General features: G+C 42.9%; 1 protein-coding gene across 1 annotated transcript in view; it reads left to right on the top strand.

Annotated features, from left to right (window-relative positions):
- The first annotated feature begins 207 nt into the window (after window positions 1-207).
- The window catches only part of HTR4 (5-hydroxytryptamine receptor 4), a 569,808-nt gene continuing 550,575 nt past the window's right edge, over window positions 208-19,440 (top strand). The window contains exon 1 of the mRNA XM_078652966.1: window positions 208-290. Coding sequence (XP_078509092.1) covers window positions 265-290 — 26 coding nt within the window. The 5' untranslated portion in view covers window positions 208-264. The remainder of the gene's footprint in view (window positions 291-19,440) is intronic.

Genomic DNA, 19,440 nt, shown 5'->3' with positions numbered 1-19,440 from the left:
AAGGAAAGTTCTGGTTAATGAAATTAACCCCTCAATTACATCCGGGATTTACCCCATGCTCCGTCTAGAGGGATGAGTGGGAAGAATGTTATTCCTCTTTGCAGGGGAATTGTGGTTACTAAGTGTTGCATGGTGGCCAGCCAGTCAATGTTGAGTGCAGCACATAAACAATGCTGAGAGGTTCTAACCCACCTTCTCTTCCTTGCAGAACAAGCTGTCTTCTATGGGTTTCAACATCCCCGCTCTCCGCGCTGATCGCCTGTGATGGCGGAACTTGATATCAATGTGAGGTAAGAGAGCAATCCTGCTAAGTGTGCTGAGGAAGCTACTGTTTCTTTGTTCATAAGTGGGTTTATAGAGCCGCCATTGTGGGCCTATGGGCTTTAACCAATGGAAGAATACTTATGACTGCCAATTGTTTCCAAATTCCACAATTTGTCTTCTTTTTTGTTGAGCAGTGTAACCCTTAACCAGCCTGGCTGTGATCCCATATTGTACATTCTCTTTCTTTTTGCAAAACTTTGTCTGCTTTTTTATGTTATTCCTGAGCCATTCTATTGTTCAGCCATCGATCCCATGTTTTGTTTACAGCAATGATAACAAACTCTGGATGCAGACGAAAGCACTTAAGTAAATCTCCAATAGCCAACCAATTGTTTATCCTGGTACCATAAAGAGGTCATGGACTAACTGAGCTTAAACGCTTGCAGAAGACATGCATACGACGCTCTCGGATATTTCAGTCTTTCTAGGCTACCACTGGTTGCCTAGCAACATGGCGTTAACGCGGAAAACGATGCGCCTTCTAATTGTGCTGCAGTTCTGAGCGCGCGCTTTCGTGGATCTGGTCAGTTACCGTTTCAGTTAAGCAGTAAAAGTAATTTCAACACGACGCCATTCCAGGCGAATTAAAGGGCATTCTATGATAAAGCCATCCGTGGATACCCACTGTGCTTTGCTACCAGGGCCGAATATTTGTGCATTTATCCAGGGTGTACATCACGCAGAAGCGTGCTGGTTTGTAAACCACCAAACATGGCACTATGCTGGGCTATGGAGACCAATAATCAGCAGGACCAGACTGGGACAGAAAATAGGCCCGGGCACCAAAATAAAAGTGCCACCCTCGTTAGTGAATTAGCAAGATGAAAAAGTAGTCTATATTTGTATTTTGGGGCAGTTTTGCACTTTTAAAGACATGTTGTATGAATGTTTTGCAACGCATGGAAGAGTATGTGGCCTAGAACTTGCGGCAGGCAATGTTTGTTTTAATCTCAAGGAAATCCACAATAAAAACGAGCCCAGCAGACCCCTAAACATGTCCACAAACAGCGCCAGAACGAGCCCACATACTGACCTGTCAGACTCTCCCCTCAGGCACTGCCTGATGGCTCCACAGGCCAAGTTTATCTGTTCTAAGGCCAACAAAGGTATTGTTCCTGCTTGAAGATGCTTTCCAACATCATGGTGAGCTTCTTCACATATCACATCATTTTACAAAACAAGTATTAAGTAGATCAGCAAAGTGGTATCTTTTTGTCCTGTCCTCTTCCCTCGCTGCAGAGCTCCTAATGTCTGCCAGGTGCAAGCTACCTAGAGGGCAGAGAGTGACAAGCCTCTCTGCTTCATGCCAGTCTTTATGTTTCATTTGGAGCTGCATGGGTTCCAGCTGGTGACAGTATGGTGGGTTCAGGTGGCAGCCTTCTGTAAGTGGGACTGCGGCATCACTGCACAGTAGTTGCTCAGCCTGGTGGGGAGTAGCCCCGGGTTAGTATTATTGTGGCAGAGATATCAGGCTGGCAGGAGGTGCAGAGGAGCATTTTGTTGAGGCATCATCAAACACAGCTCAGAAGAGGACGGCTCACACCTTTATCATGACAGCACAACCAGCTTCCACTCAATGATATGTGATGCACAACTCACGGTGACACTTCAACGCCTTGTCAGGGGTAGTAAGCACTATACAAATGCAATTATATTACAATACAATACTATTAATGCATCAGCGGCAGTGCAGGTAAGGGCAGTGGGGCGGGGTTGGGTAGGGGGGATGTTGACAGATGACGGAAAAGAGAAAATTAAATAAATAAATAAATCCTATTCCGTCGTCTGTCGACATCCCCCCCCCCCATAGCGCCCACCACCCCACCGTGCTTACGTGCACCTGCCACTGATGTATAAATGCCAAGGCATAGAAAGACAACTGATCAAATTTACCTTGACAATGAACATTGGCATTAAGAAAAATATTTTATAAACGAATAAGTACCAGTGCACGCATTTTTTCAGATGTCCATTGCTAATACTCTTGAATGTCAGGGTTGCCAGATACTAAAACTGTCTAGTGTTGATTCAAGTTCATCCCCCTTTCATTCACCATCGTACTCTGCCCGACACTTTATATCCCGCTGGCAGTGTTTTTTCATCCCTGCTTTCTCTCTTTGTAACTGTTTTTCTGTCCTTTTGTTCCTCCTTTTTCCCCACCTCTCTGCCTCCACTTTGCTTGTTCTGTGTAAAAGTCTGATCTTGATAAATAAAGTCTGGTCGCCATAAATGAGTGCCAGTGGGCCTCACCTCCGACTAAAATTATGCATTGTCTGAACTACAAATATTTTGTGTTTTTTAATTTATGTTAACCCTTTATGTTTTATTCTAGTCTGGTGCAACTGTGTCTCCCTTCCTTTTTACTTGGAACTGTGTTTGCATTTGTTGGAATTTTTGTATGTTTAAATAAAAATGTATGTTAACCCTACTTGGTATGCAACTCAATTTGCACATACACATTGACATGAAGCTAGTGCAATTGAAATTATCTTGTTATGTAATGGTAAAATGTGTTTTTCTGGCTAAGGTTAACTAGTCCTCAGTTAGCCCTTGATGCCATCTTTTTCAAAATTGCGCTTCCGAAAACAACTTAAGACCCTTCTCTTCTGTTAATTTTTCTTCGTCTCTGCTATCTCTGATGTCGGCAGTTGGCAAAAGCGCAGGGATGCTCCAGGGTAACCGGGCGCTATACAAAACCGATTTAATAATAATAATAATAATATCATAACGTTTGTATGTCGTTTATATTTCTCGCTTGATAGTACATGCAGCTAGATGTGAATTCCCAATGTTTCACTGTTGTCTACATAACTAAGTTGTTCTATCTATGGATGATTTTAGGCCAGAAGGGGTGAATCAATATTCATGTACTCTATTAGTGCTAAGGTGTGACGGATTAGAATTGTGAAAATATGAGTTTTTGGAGCAATAATCATACTATGCTGACTTTGCAGCTCCTAGCAATTTATATACAAGGAAACTATATTTAAACTCAAGAACTTGGGAATGATCCAGCCATTCTTTTGACCTCTACTAGGGATGTTGTCTGATTTGTTTACCTCTTACTGATTTGGCTGCACATTTGAGACTAAGCATTTTCCAGATTATTGCCTATTAATATAGTATTCTGCATATGACGGCTTTTATGGCAAATTATTCTATATAATTCATTTTTTTTTTTTTATATTTTTATTTTAATTTTTTCATATTAACTTGCACATTGATTTACACGTCATACTTTTATACATTTTACAAATTACATCCATTATGTATCTCCGGTTTGCAGTTTTTCGAAACAAATATACACAATATAATTATATATCAATATCATAAATCATAATTCTAACGTTCACTATTTTTTTACATTATCTTACAATGCCATCCTTTCTTTCCATTTGGTTATTGGTTCCCAAATTTTCAACCCGAGTCTCCTTCCCTTTTTTCCCTTCCGTGCATATATAGCTTTCTCGAGGTTATAGCTAGCAATTAGATTTGCCAGCCAAACTTGAATACCCGGGGGTACCTTGTCTAACCATACTCTTGCTATTGACAGTCTCAATACTGCAGTGGCTATAAACATGAATTCTTTCTGGTCCAATCCATCTTGATTGTCTATTCCAAACAATATCATCCTAGGTGTTAGTTTAATTCTTATATCAAGAGTATTACTAAGAAAATCTTCTATGCTTCTGAGCAAGGTATATAGCTGAGGGCAGGTAGCAAACATATGAATGATATCTGCATCTCCTGCATTACAGCGTGGACAGGTAATACCAGTGGTGCCTCCCCACTTGGCTATTCTAGCGGGGGTATAATACAGCGAGAATAGCGTCTTATAATGCTGTGATTGCAGGGGACCAGAGCACAAGATATTACATCCCAAATTCAAGGATTCTTGAAAACTTCCGGGATCCACTCCCAATTTTCCAACCCATTTGTTGCTAACTTTTTCCAAGTCGTCCACCTTCCCTTTTGTTAGAATTGCATAAAAAGATCTAATTGTACAGTCCCCTCCTACTTTTATCTTTTCCAATACTTCATTACTGTTAAACCCCACCCTACCACCTTGCTTATAACAGAGGAAGCTCCTTACCTGTAGGTATTTAAAGAAGTCCTTCCTCTCAATCCCATACTTAGCAATAAGGTCTGAAAACTGGATTGTCCCGTCCCCATCCATTACATCTCCAATCTGTTCTATCCCTTTCTGCGTCCAACCCAGCATTATTGAATCTGCAAATATTTCTGCCGGGAACGATTTGTTTTTGTAGAGCCTAACATACCTATTATATCTCCCCATTCCCATTTTTTTATATAATTCAATGGGAATACTGGTGCATCTGAATCTGATATTTCGGTATTGTGCCTTTGAAATTGTAATAAAACGTCTTGGTGTTCCTAAATTCTAACCTCAAACTCCCTTTTTGAGCCAGTCATTTCTTATTGACTGCTTTTTCAAATCCTGTTTTGAAACATCTTGAGGGACACATTGCATGATAAATTTGAGATGAATACCATCCCCCTTCCACCCAGTGTTTGAGCGTGCCGCTGTAATGCAGATTTCCTAGGGTCCTCAACGCCCACATATTGAATTTTAGAAAAATGATGTCTTCCTCTTTGACTACAGTGCTCAATAAAAACAGACACATTCCAATTAAGCTCAACCTAGAGAGTACTCGAGAATTGATTGAGAGGGCCAGGGTACTAACACGTAGAAGAGTGGGTAATCCAGGTAGGATGCCAAGGACATAGAGGAAACAGAGAGAGGCAGGATGCTGGGGAGGATCAGAAAGAGAGCAAAATGAAGGCATGCAAAAACCAAACCAAAGGAAAAAATGAGAGAGTAAGTGGAAGAGATGGAATGGAGGAAATGCTGGGAAAATAGTCTTGGGAGTTAAAAGCGGTTTCTTACAAAGAAAAATGTGAAAATAGAGAGAAAAAACTAAAAGAGACCCCACCCTACATCAAAATTTCACAATAATGAGAGAAAGTCCAAATTGGCTGCTGACAATGATAAGTGCGAGTAGAGTTTGACTGCTTTCGACATCAAAGAAGTCTACTCTTTGTCCATAAAAAGAAAACTACTACAGCCCCTAAAAATTAGGGGCAGATTTATCACTGAGTTGTGCAGTCCATGCATCGCGCAAGGGGGCGCAAGGGGGCGCAAGCGTGATGTACAACTAAGTCAGATTTATTAAGCCATGCAAGGCCACCTTGCATAGCCCTGCATGGCTCGATACATGTAGAGTAACGTACACAGCACAAATCTCTGTGTTGTATTACTCTGCCACAGGGACGAGTTTCATGGGTAGAGCATGGGTGTTCCCACTCATCCACCCTTAGATTTTGGCGCATTCCCAGATTTACCATTACTGGTAGACCTGGGATTGCATCAGAATGCTAGGCCTCCCCAGGTGAGGCGTAACAAAGAGAAATATCTTTATTTCTCCTTGTTTTACCCTCTTTCTATATGTGCTGCATTCTGCAGTACACATAGAAATAGGAAAATGCCTCACAAAAACAATCGTGTCTGCAACGCAGATGCCCTTGCACCACGGCACAAGGGTGCATATGTTGGGGCTAGGGAGCACATTGTGCGCCAGTGCAAGGGAAGGTCAAGAATTTGCCATATTATGTTAAATACAGTGCATTCCTGCCCTTTCCCTTTCATGCCATTCTCCACAGATCCTCAATAACGTGAATTCTCACAAAACAGCACTGTTGGAATTTCAAAGGTCGCATCCGATTGGACATGCCGCGGTTCACCATTTGATCTCGGCAGCAACCCAGCTTTGATCTCCCGTTATTCACTGGGCACCACCTCAGAGCCATTCAGATATTCCGTGTCAGGCAATTAACTCCACTCTTTCTTGCCTGATTGAGCTCGCTACGTTGGCTTGGCTTCTGTCTCAGGCATCAATTGATATGCCCTGATGATGATCCCAATATTTTGCTAAAGGGATCAAAAAGTCATCGACTTCTCGCATCTTGACACAATCTTATTCTTTTTTTATTAATATGTGCTATGCTGCCACAATGTATATTCCAAGCCACTCTACCTCAATGGCTGAGCTCTTTAATTTTCCCAAGTTTATGTTGTAATATGTCCCACTTATATGTTGTTTTTGTAATTGTTCACATTAATGATTACGTCCAGTTCGACATATAAACATAGACATCCTTGTAGCTCTATGTGAATTACAGTGATTATTGTATGTTGTGAGGGACCATTGTTTAAAAAAATACTTTCCCTTTCATGCAGAACAGCAAGGTGGCTTGCTGAGCTGCCTCAAATAATGATAAATCTGCCCCTTAATTTTTATCCGATTGCCTAGACGTGGTAGAAAGAAAGACAAAATGACAGGAGCAGAATGAAGGTAAATGGTCACGGAGTAATATATGCATCATTTCCAATTTTCTGTTAAATGAACCCAACCCAAGAATCCAGGAGAAAGCAATGCATAATTATATGTCTGAGTTCAGAGGGTAAGAGCTGAGGACCACTTTCCAAATACTTCTATATTTGTCAACTCTGCAACAGTTAGCCCCAGTTAAACTCCCGAATTTTAATAAGATGTTTTAGTTATTATTGTTACCTAATATTGCAGCATGTTCAACGGAATATCTTACTTAAATGCCTTCTGTGAATACCGAAAGTCTTAAAGTTAGGATTCTTCTCAGTTTGGGAGTGGTAAAGTTAGGACTCCTAACTTAAGGACTCCTAAATGCCTTCTGTGAATACCAAAAGTCTTAAAGTTAGGATTTTTCTCAGTTTAGGAGTCCTAAAATTAGGACTCCTAACTTTACTCCTCCTAAACTGAGAAAAATCCTAACTTTAAGACTTTCGGTATTCACAGAAGGCATTTAGGAGTCCTAAAGTTAGGACTCCTAACTTCTGTGAATACCGAAATGAGTAAGTACCTTCTGTGAATACCAAAATGAGTAAGTGCCTTCTGTGAATACCAAAATGGTAGTAAGTTTAGGATTTTGTCTTAAGTTAGTTCTGTGACCAGGGCCCTAGAAGTCTTTTAGGGAGTTGACTCACTTTCCAAGTTATAGCAAAATATCAGGGAAAGGCAGCCCCCTCTTTCACAAAAAGAGAAGTGCTCCTTTTGGGTTAGACCAGGGAGACTTTCTTACATGGTGAGTCCTTCGCATCATGCCACTGAACTCTTCTACTTCCGGAAATAGTGTCACTTCGGATGAGCCACCGAACTGTGAAAATGGAGGATTAGTTCCCTTGTGTGCCAATGACCTCTGGCTGTATAGAGAAATTGATCACTTAGTGATGCACTGCCTGGAGACGGTGCCTGCAGCATCAGCACGCTGCCTCATTCAGAAAATTTTCCAGAGAATATGTTCTGATGGACAGAGCCTCCATCATAGCCTCTGATTGTAGTGGGCGCTTCCCAGAGCATAACTATCTTTAGTTGCTCTGCACTTGAGACACTTGCTTCAATCGCGGGAGATCATTTGCTTCAAATCATGCGTCAGAGAAATAAGGCGCATTTCTGATGGAGCTAGGATGAGCAATCTAAAGGTGGTGAGCCAAGGACAGAGATACCAGCAGCAAAGCAGAGATGAATGAGCAAAAGAGATTAGAGACACTGGTGAATGGTCACCAGGGAACAGTAACCTTCATATGCAAAGGAAATGAATGACTAGGGAGAGCCAGGAAATGAGGTCTCTTACGAGAAGGAAGGTGAAGGGTCAGATTAGGGTCAGAAAGAGAAAACTATACAGAGATACGGAACTAAAGAGGAGAGAAAGGCACAAATATACCCCATACCCACCATAGACTAGTAAAGCAAAACGTGTCATGCAGTAAAATGGAGTCCCCAAAAAAATCAAGAAGAAGTAGTGAGATTCACTATGTCTTTCCCACTGCATGCAGGACCTAGAAGGGTAAGAACACAGGAAACAACGCGTTTCACCTATCGGCTTGCTCACAAGCCGATAGGTGAAATGCGTTGTTTCCTGCCATTTAACTTCACTTTTTGCACCAGCAATCCTGTTGTGTCCGGGTACGTTTTTCTGATAACGAAGGCGTTGTGGGACATACTTTTAGGGCTGCCGGTGGCCCCATCCTGAACCGTCCATGAGCTAGCCTGGCATTACCCTCATACCGGAGTTGCTGTTTGATATATATATATATATATATATATATATATATATATATATATATATATATATATATATATATATATATCAAGTTTCACAAGTTACCCACAAGGCAGGGCGCACTCACAATTCGGCGTATCATCTGGTAAGGAAATGTCAGGCACGTCCAGCGTCTTGCAGTAACCTGACGCGTTTCGAGTAAACCACTCTTAATCATAGGTTTTCACTGCCACACACAAACTGCCAACAAAATGGTTTCCAGCAATCTCCCTTTAATGATACGCCATCAATCACAGTCAGGTGAGTTCAGCTTCAAATGCATCATGGGACTGGAAGTCCATAACATAAATCCCAAGTGGGCTGTAGGCAGTTCTGCATGAAATAAATTGTTCATCACGGGTGTGCCAGCCCAAACATTCCCCAAGTGCACCTTTCGCCTGTTTGTTCCGCTACGCTGAAAACGAGTCCAGCAGCAGAACCGCCTGCTACGCGGCGGTGCACCCCTCGGCCGGGTCGGCCGAAATAAATCAAGTTTCACAAGTTACCCACAAGGCAGGGCGCACTCACAATTCGGCGTATCATCTGGTAAGGAAATGTCAGGCACATCCAGCGTCTTGCAGTAACCTGACGCGTTTCGAGTAAACCACTCTTAATCATAGGTTTTCACTGCCACACACAAACTGCCAACAAAATGGTTTCCAGCAATCTCCCTTTAATGATACGCCATCAATCACAGTCAGGTGAGTTCAGCTTCAAATGCATCATGGGACTGGAAGTCCATAACATAAATCCCAAGTGGGCTGTAGGCAGTTCTGCATGAAATAAATTGTTCATCACGGGTGTGCCAGCCCGAACATTCCCCAAGTGCACCTTTCGCCTGTTTGTTCCGCTCCGCTGAAAACGAGTCCAGCAGCAGAACCGCCTGCTACGCGGCGGTGCACCCCTCGGCCGGGTCGGCCGAAATAAATCAAGTTTCACAAGTTACCCACAAGGCAGGGCGCACTCACAATTCGGCGTATCATCTGGTAAGGAAATGTCAGGCACATCCAGCGTCTTGCAGTAACCTGACGCGTTTCGAGTAAACCACTCTTAATCATAGGTTTTCACTGCCACACACAAACTGCCAACAAAATGGTTTCCAGCAATCTCCCTTTAATGATACGCCATCAATCACAGTCAGGTGAGTTCAGCTTCAAATGCATCATGGGACTGGAAGTCCATAACATAAATCCCAAGTGAGCTGTAGGCAGTTCTGCATGAAATAAATTGTTCATCACGGGTGTGCCAGCCCGAACATTCCCCAAGTGCACCTTTCGCCTGTTTGTTCCGCTCCGCTGAAAACGAGTCCAGCAGCAGAACCGCCTGCTACGCGGCGGTGCACCCCTCGGCCGGGTCGGCCGAAATAAATCAAGTTTCACAAGTTACCCACAAGGCAGGGCGCACTCACAATTCGGCGTATCATCTGGTAAGGAAATGTCAGGCACATCCAGCGTCTTGCAGTAACCTGACACGTTTCGAGTAAACCACTCTTAATCATAGGTTTTCACTGCCACACACAAACTGCCAACAAAATGGTTTCCAGCAATCTCCCTTTAATTATACGCCATCAATCACAGTCAGGTGAGTTCAGCTTCAAATGCATCGTGGGACTGGAAGTCCATAACATAAATCCCAAGTGGGCTGTAGGCAGTTCTGCATGAAATAAATTGTTCATCACGGGTGTGCCAGCCCGAACATTCCCCAAGTGCACCTTTCGCCTGTTTGTTCCGCTCCGCTGAAAACGAGTCCAGCAGCAGAACCGCCTGCTACGCGGCGGTGCACCCCTCGGCCGGGTCGGCCGAAATAAATCAAGTTTCACAAGTTACCCACAAGGCAGGGCGCACTCACAATTCGGCGTATCATCTGGTAAGGAAATGTCAGGCACATCCAGCGTCTTGCAGTAACCTGACGCATTTCGAGTAAACCACTCCTAATCATAGGTTTTCACTGCCACACACAAACTGCCAACAAAATGGTTTCCAGCAATCTCCCTTTAATGATACGCCATCAATCACAGTCAGGTGAGTTCAGCTTCAAATGCATCATGGGACTGGAAGTCCATAACATAAATCCCAAGTGGGCTGTAGGCAGTTCTGCATGAAATAAATTGTTCATCACGGGTGTGCCAGCCCGAACATTCCCCAAGTGCACCTTTCGCCTGTTTGTTCCGCTCCGCTGAAAACGAGTCCAGCAGCAGAACCGCCTGCTACGCGGCGGTGCACCCCTCGGCCGGGTCGGCCGAAATAAATCAAGTTTCACAAGTTACCCACAAGGCAGGGCGCACTCACAATTCAGCGTATCATCTGGTAAGGAAATGTCAGGCACATCCAGCGTCTTGCAGTAACCTGACGCGTTTCGAGTAAACCACTCTTAATCATAGGTTTTCACTGCCACACACAAACTGCCAACAAAATGGTTTCCAGCAATCTCCCTTTAATGATACGCCATCAATCACAGTCAGGTGAGTTCAGCTTCAAATGCATCATGGGACTGGAAGTCCATAACATAAATCCCAAGTGGGCTGTAGGCAGTTCTGCATGAAATAAATTGTTCATCACGGGTGTGCCAGCCCGAACATTCCCCAAGTGCACCTTTCGCCTGTTTGTTCCGCTCCGCTGAAAACGAGTCCAGCAGCAGAACCGCCTGCTACGCGGCGGTGCACCCCTCGGCCGGGTCGGCCGAAATAAATCAAGTTTCACAAGTTACCCACAAGGCAGGGCGCACTCACAATTCGGCGTATCATCTGGTAAGGAAATGTCAGGCACATCCAGCGTCTTGCAGTAACCTGACGCGTTTTGAGTAAACCACTCTTAATCATAGGTTTTCACTGCCACACACAAACTGCCAACAAAATGGTTTCCAGCAATCTCCCTTTAATGATACGCCATCAATCACAGTCAGGTGAGTTCAGCTTCAAATGCATCATGGGACTGGAAGTCCATAACATAAATCCCAAGTGGGCTGTAGGCAGTTCTGCATGAAATAAATTGTTCATCACGGGTGTGCCAGCCCGAACATTCCCCAAGTGCACCTTTCGCCTGTTTGTTCCGCTCCGCTGAAAACGAGTCCAGCAGCAGAACCGCCTGCTACGCGGCGGTGCACCCCTCGGCCGGGTCGGCCGAAATAAATCAAGTTTCACAAGTTACCCACAAGGCAGGGCGCACTCACAATACGGCGTATCATCTGGTAAGGAAATGTCAGGCACATCCAGCGTCTTGCAGTAACCTGACGCGTTTCGAGTAAACCACTCTTAATCATAGGTTTTCACTGCCACACACAAACTGCCAACAAAATGGTTTCCAGCAATCTCCCTTTAATGATACGCCATCAATCACAGTCGGCCGAGGGGTGCACCGCGGCGTAGCAGGCGGTTCTGCTGCTGGACTCGTTTTCAGCGGAGCGGAACAAACAGGCGAAAGGTGCACTTGGGGAATGTTCGGGCTGGCACACCCGTGATGAACAATTCATTTCATGCAGAACTGCCTACAGCCCACTTGGGATTTATGTTATGGACTTCCAGTCCCATGATGCATTTGAAGCTGAACTCACCTGACTGTGATTGATGGCGTATTATTAAAGGGAGATTGCTGGAAACCATTTTGTTGGCAGTTTGTGTGTGGCAGTGAAAACCTATGATTAAGAGTGGTTTACTCGAAACGCGTCAGGTTACTGCAAGACGCTGGATGTGCCTGACATTTCCTTACCAGATGACACGCCGAATTGTGAGTGCGCCCTGCCTTGTGGGTAACTTGTGAAACTTGATTTATTTCGGCCGACCCGGCCGAGGGGTGCACCGCCGCGTAGCAGGCGGTTCTGCTGCTGGACTCGTTTTCAGCGGAGCGGAACAAACAGGCGAAAGGTGCACTTGGGGAATGTTCGGGCTGGCACACCCGTGATGAACAATTTATTTCATGCAGAACTGCCTACAGCCCACTTGGGATTTATGTTATGGACTTCCAGTCCCATGATGCATTTGAAGCTGAACTCACCTGACTGTGATTAATGGCGTATTATTAAAGGGAGATTGCTGGAAACCATTTTGTTGGCAGTTTGTGTGTGGCAGTGAAAACCTATGATTAAGAGTGGTTTACTCGAAACGCGTCAGGTTACTGCAAGACGCTGGATGTGCCTGACATTTCCTTACCAGATGACACGCCGAATTGTGAGTGCGCCCTGCCTTGTGGGTAACTTGTGAAACTTGATTTATTTCGGCCGACCCGGCCGAGGGGTGCACCGCCGCGTAGCAGGCGGTTCTGCTGCTGGACTCGTTTTCAGCGGAGCGGAACAAACAGGCGAAAGGTGCACTTGGGGAATGTTCGGGCTGGCACACCCGTGATGAACAATTTATTTCATGCAGAACTGCCTACAGCCCACTTGGGATTTATGTTATGGACTTCCAGTCCCATGATGCATTTGAAGCTGAACTCACCTGACTGTGATTGATGGCGTATTATTAAAGGGAGATTGCTGGAAACCATTTTGTTGGCAGTTTGTGTGTGGCAGTGAAAACCTATGATTAAGAGTGGTTTACTCGAAACGCGTCAGGTTACTGCAAGACGCTGGATGTGCCTGACATTTCCTTACCAGATGACACGCCGAATTGTGAGTGCGCCCTGCCTTGTGGGTAACTTGTGAAACTTGATTTATTTCGGCCGACCCGGCCGAGGGGTGCACCGCCGCGTAGCAGGCGGTTCTGCTGCTGGACTCGTTTTCAGCGGAGCAGAACAAACAGGCGAAAGGTGCACTTGGGGAATGTTCGGGCTGGCACACCCGTGATGAACAATTTATTTCATGCAGAACTGCCTACAGCCCACTTGGGATTTATGTTATGGACTTCCAGTCCCATGATGCATTTGAAGCTGAACTCACCTGACTGTGATTGATGGCGTATTATTAAAGGGAGATTGCTGGAAACCATTTTGTTGGCAGTTTGTGTGTGGCAGTGAAAACCTATGATTAAGAGTGGTTTACTCGAAACGCGTCAGGTTACTGCAAGACGCTGGATGTGCCTGACATTTCCTTACCAGATGACACGCCGAATTGTGAGTGCGCCCTGCCTTGTGGGTAACTTGTGAAACTTGATTTATTTCGGCCGACCCGGCCGAGGGGTGCACCGCCGCGTAGCAGGCGGTTCTGCTGCTGGACTCGTTTTCAGCGGAGCGGAACAAACAGGCGAAAGGTGCACTTGGGGAATGTTCGGGCTGGCACACCCGTGATGAACAATTTATTTCATGCAGAACTGCCTACAGCCCACTTGGGATTTATGTTATGGACTTCCAGTCCCATGATGCATTTGAAGCTGAACTCACCTGACTGTGATTGATGGCGTATTATTAAAGGGAGATTGCTGGAAACCATTTTGTTGGCAGTTTGTGTGTGGCAGTGAAAACCTATGATTAAGAGTGGTTTACTCGAAACGCGTCAGGTTACTGCAAGACGCTGGATGTGCCTGACATTTCCTTACCAGATGACACGCCGAATTGTGAGTGCGCCCTGCCTTGTGGGTAACTTGTGAAACTTGATATATATATATATATATATATATATATATGTACTGCTGTAAGAATCACTACCGCAAAAAAAGGCTGAATGGAATTACGCCAAATTTGGCAGGAAACTAGATTTTGTTCCCTAAATTGTTCTTTTTGGGATTTGGTGTAAATTTGTTCAGTAATTATTGAGAAATTAAGGTTTTGAAATAATAATTGCATATCTGGACAGTTGGGCCTGCAAGAGCCTGGCAAGAATCGTGCAGGTAGGCTTTTTTTAAAACAGAGCACTCTGATTGACTCAGGATGCTTTTTTCCTTTGGGCCATCTTGCTCCTGCGGGAGTCAGACTCTGGCGGGAGTGAGCGCTCTGACTGGCTACCAGCAACATGAGAAAAATGTGCTGGTAGCCAATACAGGACTGGCAGGGTTAAAGGATATAAGGGACTGGATATTTTAATAAAATACGGCCCCAGGGAATGGGGTCCAAAGGACCAAAAAAGGCTTGAGGAGGGGCATGTGGCCTCCCACCCCTTTCTAATTTAATGCACCCTGAGGAGATGTGTTCTGCAGGACCCAATAAGGCTTGGGGGGTTCATGAGGTCTCCCACCCATTTTAAAAACAGGTGACCCAGGGGGATGGATTAATTTCTCAATGTAGGTCTGGTGACTGTGAGGGGTTTGATACAGATAAAAGCTGTCAATAATAGAGCATTCATTTTGGTACAGACATTGAGTAACTTGAAGTATTTGGTTTTCTCTGAACAGTAGAAAGATAATGTGAAGTCAGCTACCCATGAAGTGCATGTTACAAGGTCAATGTTGCACATAACACACAGGGCCGGACTAACCATAGCAGGCACCGGGGTTTCCCTGGTGGGCAACCAGAGTGGGGGCCAGTTTTAGACCCCGGACCGTTTTTGTTACAGAGGGCCATTTTTACAGCTTAGCTGCAATATCAGCCCCCAGCAACAAAAGCGGCACAAAGCTTTCCGCAACCCCCCCCCCCCCCACCCCTCCATGAGGCCGGGTAGCTCTTTGACAGGGCCGGTTTCAGGTCCCAGTCTAGCCCTGATAACACATGCTTACTACACCTAAAGGATTTGCATCTGTGATGACATGAATGATGCTTCATATTATTCTGAGCTATTTTGTTCTTACTTTCTGGCCTCTAATGCCATACTAGTTTGTAGGGTAATGTGTGCAAAAAAAGCTTGGATGATGTCATCAGTGATGTCATCAATAATGTAATTTAGGATGTCATCAGTGATGCCATAAATTATGTCATAGAACATGTCATGAGTGATGTAATATGTGAGGTCATAAGCAGTGCAATGTGGAGGCGAGTTACACTTAGCTTACTAACTATAACGACTGAATTTCACTGGTTTTGTACAAATGAGTCTTGAGCCTAACTACACCGTCCCTGTAATCTTTGTTTTTTCAGTGAATTTCTAAGGTTTTTAAATGCTAATTCCTAACTGCAACATCCCTGTAACTGTTGCCTTTTTCACTGAATTTCAAAGGTTTTGTTAAAATGTGTTTCATAGCTATAATATTTATGTCGTTATTTTTATCTTCTTGTCGTTGTAAATTTCTGAGTGGGTCTGTAAGTGGGTGCATCAGTGTCTCAAAGGGTTTGTGAGTGGGGTGCATCAGTCTCTCAAAGGGTTTGGGAGTGAGTGTATCAGTGTCTGAGTGGATCTGTGGGTGGGTGTGTCACTGTCTGAGTGAGTGGATCTCTTAGCAGGTGCATCAGTGTCTGACTAGATCTTTGAGTGGCTTGGTCAGTGTCTAAATGGGTCTGTGAGAGCGTGTGTTAGTGTCTGAGTGGGCATATATGTGAAAAAGCTCCCTAGAGGAGTGAAACGCGTTATAGAAGGCAGTTGCCTGAGATATTTTATGCCGTAATAAACTGTCTTTCCTGCTTTGAAACTACTATTTGTGTGGAGGTCGTTATTAATTCGCTTGGAATCAAGAGGTCCGTGCCTGCAAGCTGTTTGCTGCTGTTCCCGGACGGGGACGGGCAGGATCTGTTTATATATATATATATATATATATATATATATATATATATATATATATAGAGAGAGAGAGAGAGAGAGAGAGAGAGAACAAGAGAATACATAGTAACTGTGTGATATGGTCCTGTATTGCCATCTCATGGCTCTGATGACATTTACAAACCTTCAACGCCAATGGGCTCATGGTTTGTAAATGTCACCTGAATTCGAAGATGGCAATATAGGACCTGATTTCACATGTTACTCTTTGTACATTTTGTGTATTAGATGATTGATTTTAGCACTGTTTAAAAGGATTTGTAGCATTTAGATAGTATCCGTTCACTATTCATTGTTTGCTTGAGACTACAAATAAGTCTTCAATGTTTTGAGAAATGTGTTTTTTTTTGTTGATGTGCGAACATTCAAAATGTGTTTTACGTATCAAATATGTGTATTAGTATAAATCAAATTTTAAATGCGAAGCACATTGTAAGGATATTAAAAACATGCATTTTAAAACATGCATTTCTTTCATAGGACATTGACATTGCAGAATAGATTTGTCATTGTATCAAAAAGAACATAAAGTGTGATGTGGGACGGTGTCACATTATTCTGACAGGGCTCTGTGTGTTTACAATGTTATTGTTTAACACTGGGGTTAATTAATTGATGGATACTAGCATTATTAAGTAGGAAACTGAGTGGTATTGGTCCAGACTTTTTTCAAACCTACTGCATCGTTCAGGAGGTCAGTCTCCGCGGTCCTTCCACTGAAACCCGTTTTTGTTTTTGTTTGCTACAGTTTATACGCAGCTTGAGTTATCCAGTAAATGTGAGATTTGCTGGCTTTGTAGAACTTCACAAATTAGCAAAATTGAGACTTCTTTAGAACAGTGATATTCTTTGTGACCTCTGCCAAATAGTTGACTTGTGCCACAGCCAATGAAACACACTCAAACCTCTCTGCTGAATACAAAAAATGTACTACATCAGTTCTGCCTTCTGCAAGTAAAAACCAGTTTGATGATGAATAAATAGTGCATTTCATACCTTAAAGATATAATGCCAGGGTCTACCTGGGGAATTTGGGGAGATAGTACACTAGAGCACTGTGTACAAGAGGCCTGCCTCTATTGACAAGCTTATATGAATGAAGAAGGGTTCTGCACTCTTATGTTTATAAACATAAGAGTGCAGAACCCTTCTTCATTCATATTTTACTTCCACTGCCACAAAGGGTACTAGCACCTAAATTAAAATGTCGTTCGATTCAATTGCTTCAATCACTGACAATCGAGCTAACATTAAGGCCTATACAGCAGATGAGGCAAGTCAAATCTATAAACTCATCAAAGAATCAAAAACTTTTGATACACAAGGAGGATCAGTTGAACAAAAGTTAAAACAACTTGAATATCTAACCAGACGCGAGTTGAACCAACGCCTGCATGCTACAACCCTGATCCAATACATCAACTTTATCACAACAAGAATCGGTCCATAAAGGAACATCGAGATGTTTCAATTGTAAGAACTGCAATAACGTGATCACAGGCAACATCTTATTACATCCCAGGACTGGCGAAAAGATTTCACTTAGACACACTTCCAGTTGTGACTCTGAGCACGTTGTGTATTCGATCAAGTGCCCATGTGGGCTGCTATACATCGGCAAAACTGACAGAAAACTGAAAACAAGGCTCAGTGAGCATAAAAGTCGGATTCGCAACAAAAACTTAACGTCACCTCTCACACAACATTGGATTGAAAAAAATCATAACATTGCACAACTACGTTTCCAAATCATTGAAATAGTACCCCAGAGACTTGGCATGGATAATGCAAAGATACTCTTACAAAGAGAAACATTTTGGATCCGGAAATTACAAACGATGGTCCCGTTAGGATTAAATGATAAAATGGAGATGTCGTGTTTCCTATAAGATTATCATTGAAAATATCTGTATGTGCATAGAAGTCTTACAGTTATTTAACACATTTGATACACACATTACATGTAAATAAAATGATCATGGGAATGTTCATACAGGCTTTGTTTTTATGGTTTGATAATAAAGTTCAAAAGATCATTGTCATATAGATTGTAAATAGGCAGGAAATTTAATGCTCGCATTATGTTGAAGTTGTATAAAATTACTTCATGTTATATGCTCGTAATGATGTAGGTCAGGCTGATTAAACATACAAATGTTCACGTATTTTTACATAACACTTTAACTCAGTAACAATTCACAAACAGAAACTAGCAACAATATCTTTTTGTTTTACGTTTTTTTCTAATCAAATGCTTTATTGAGGGAGACACCGTTCATAGAGTAGGTACGTCTATAACAACCGCTTTTGTGACTTTCGCGTCCATCTACCTAAAATGTTAATTATTCAACTGCTTGTCATAATAAAATGACGAGATGACTTTAGCAATCATAAGTTTACATTTAGAGTTTGTTTTGGACAACAAACACAAGCCACTGTCTATCTTCACTCTCTATTATCTCGAGAGTATGAAAAAGTGAGGTAGGACTCAGACGCCCGCCGGAGGTTTTTAGCGTGTAAGCTAGGCGACGGAGGAAATACCAGATAAGAACCCTATACTTTAAAGACGGTAAGCTTCAGTTTGACGTTTGTTCTAAGTAGAATCTTTGGATTCTCTTTGAAACGTGAGAGGGAATTTATTAGTTTTTGATATTCTTTCGTTTTTTAGTATTGCTGTGGGAAAAACGCCAGCGAGATCGAAGCTCATTCGGTAGACTCGCAGGTAAACAAGCCTCTATTTTTTCTATTACTATGCGGAAGCATACAAATATAATAGAGTACTGACACCAACCATTTGTTCGGTACAGGTTGTTTCCCTGTGATAACAAGACTCGTATTTCACACAGGTGAGCCATTTGCCTCTCCGCTGGTTTCTCTTACGTAAACAAACTAACTTGCATTTTTGTAATGGTTGGCTTAATTTCGCCGATCGTTTGTTTATTTATTCATCTTTTGTTCTTTAATATGCAGAATTGCAACCAGAATACGCTCTTGCAGGTAAAGCTTCACTATCACTTACGAATTTAATAAAATATTTAACAGGTTATCATTGAGCATAACACTGGCCCATCTTACATGCTGCTATTCGGTTTCTTCCATAGATAATTTGTCCAAAACATATAAGCAAATAGACCGCAGGATAAGCATTGTCCCTTATGATTTAGGTAAGAGTAATCAACTCATATTGGTGACGACTTAGATTTCAATATAGTTCAGCTTACATGAATAACATTCTCCTTGTTTATTTCCTTTTTTATAGACCCCTGACGAAGGGGCTTTCACGCCCCGAAATGCATTGGGTTGTTTTTTCTTAAATCTTATGTTTGTAATCCTGTGTTGTCATAATATTGTATCATGAAATTTATGTTATTGTGAAAAAATATTACATCAGTTTATCAATGATATGTT

Source organism: Lissotriton helveticus, chromosome 7 (genome assembly GCF_964261635.1).
Source record: "Lissotriton helveticus chromosome 7, aLisHel1.1, whole genome shotgun sequence".
NCBI lineage: Eukaryota > Metazoa > Chordata > Amphibia > Caudata > Salamandridae > Lissotriton > Lissotriton helveticus.
This window is presented reverse-complemented; position numbering and strand designations above follow the sequence as displayed.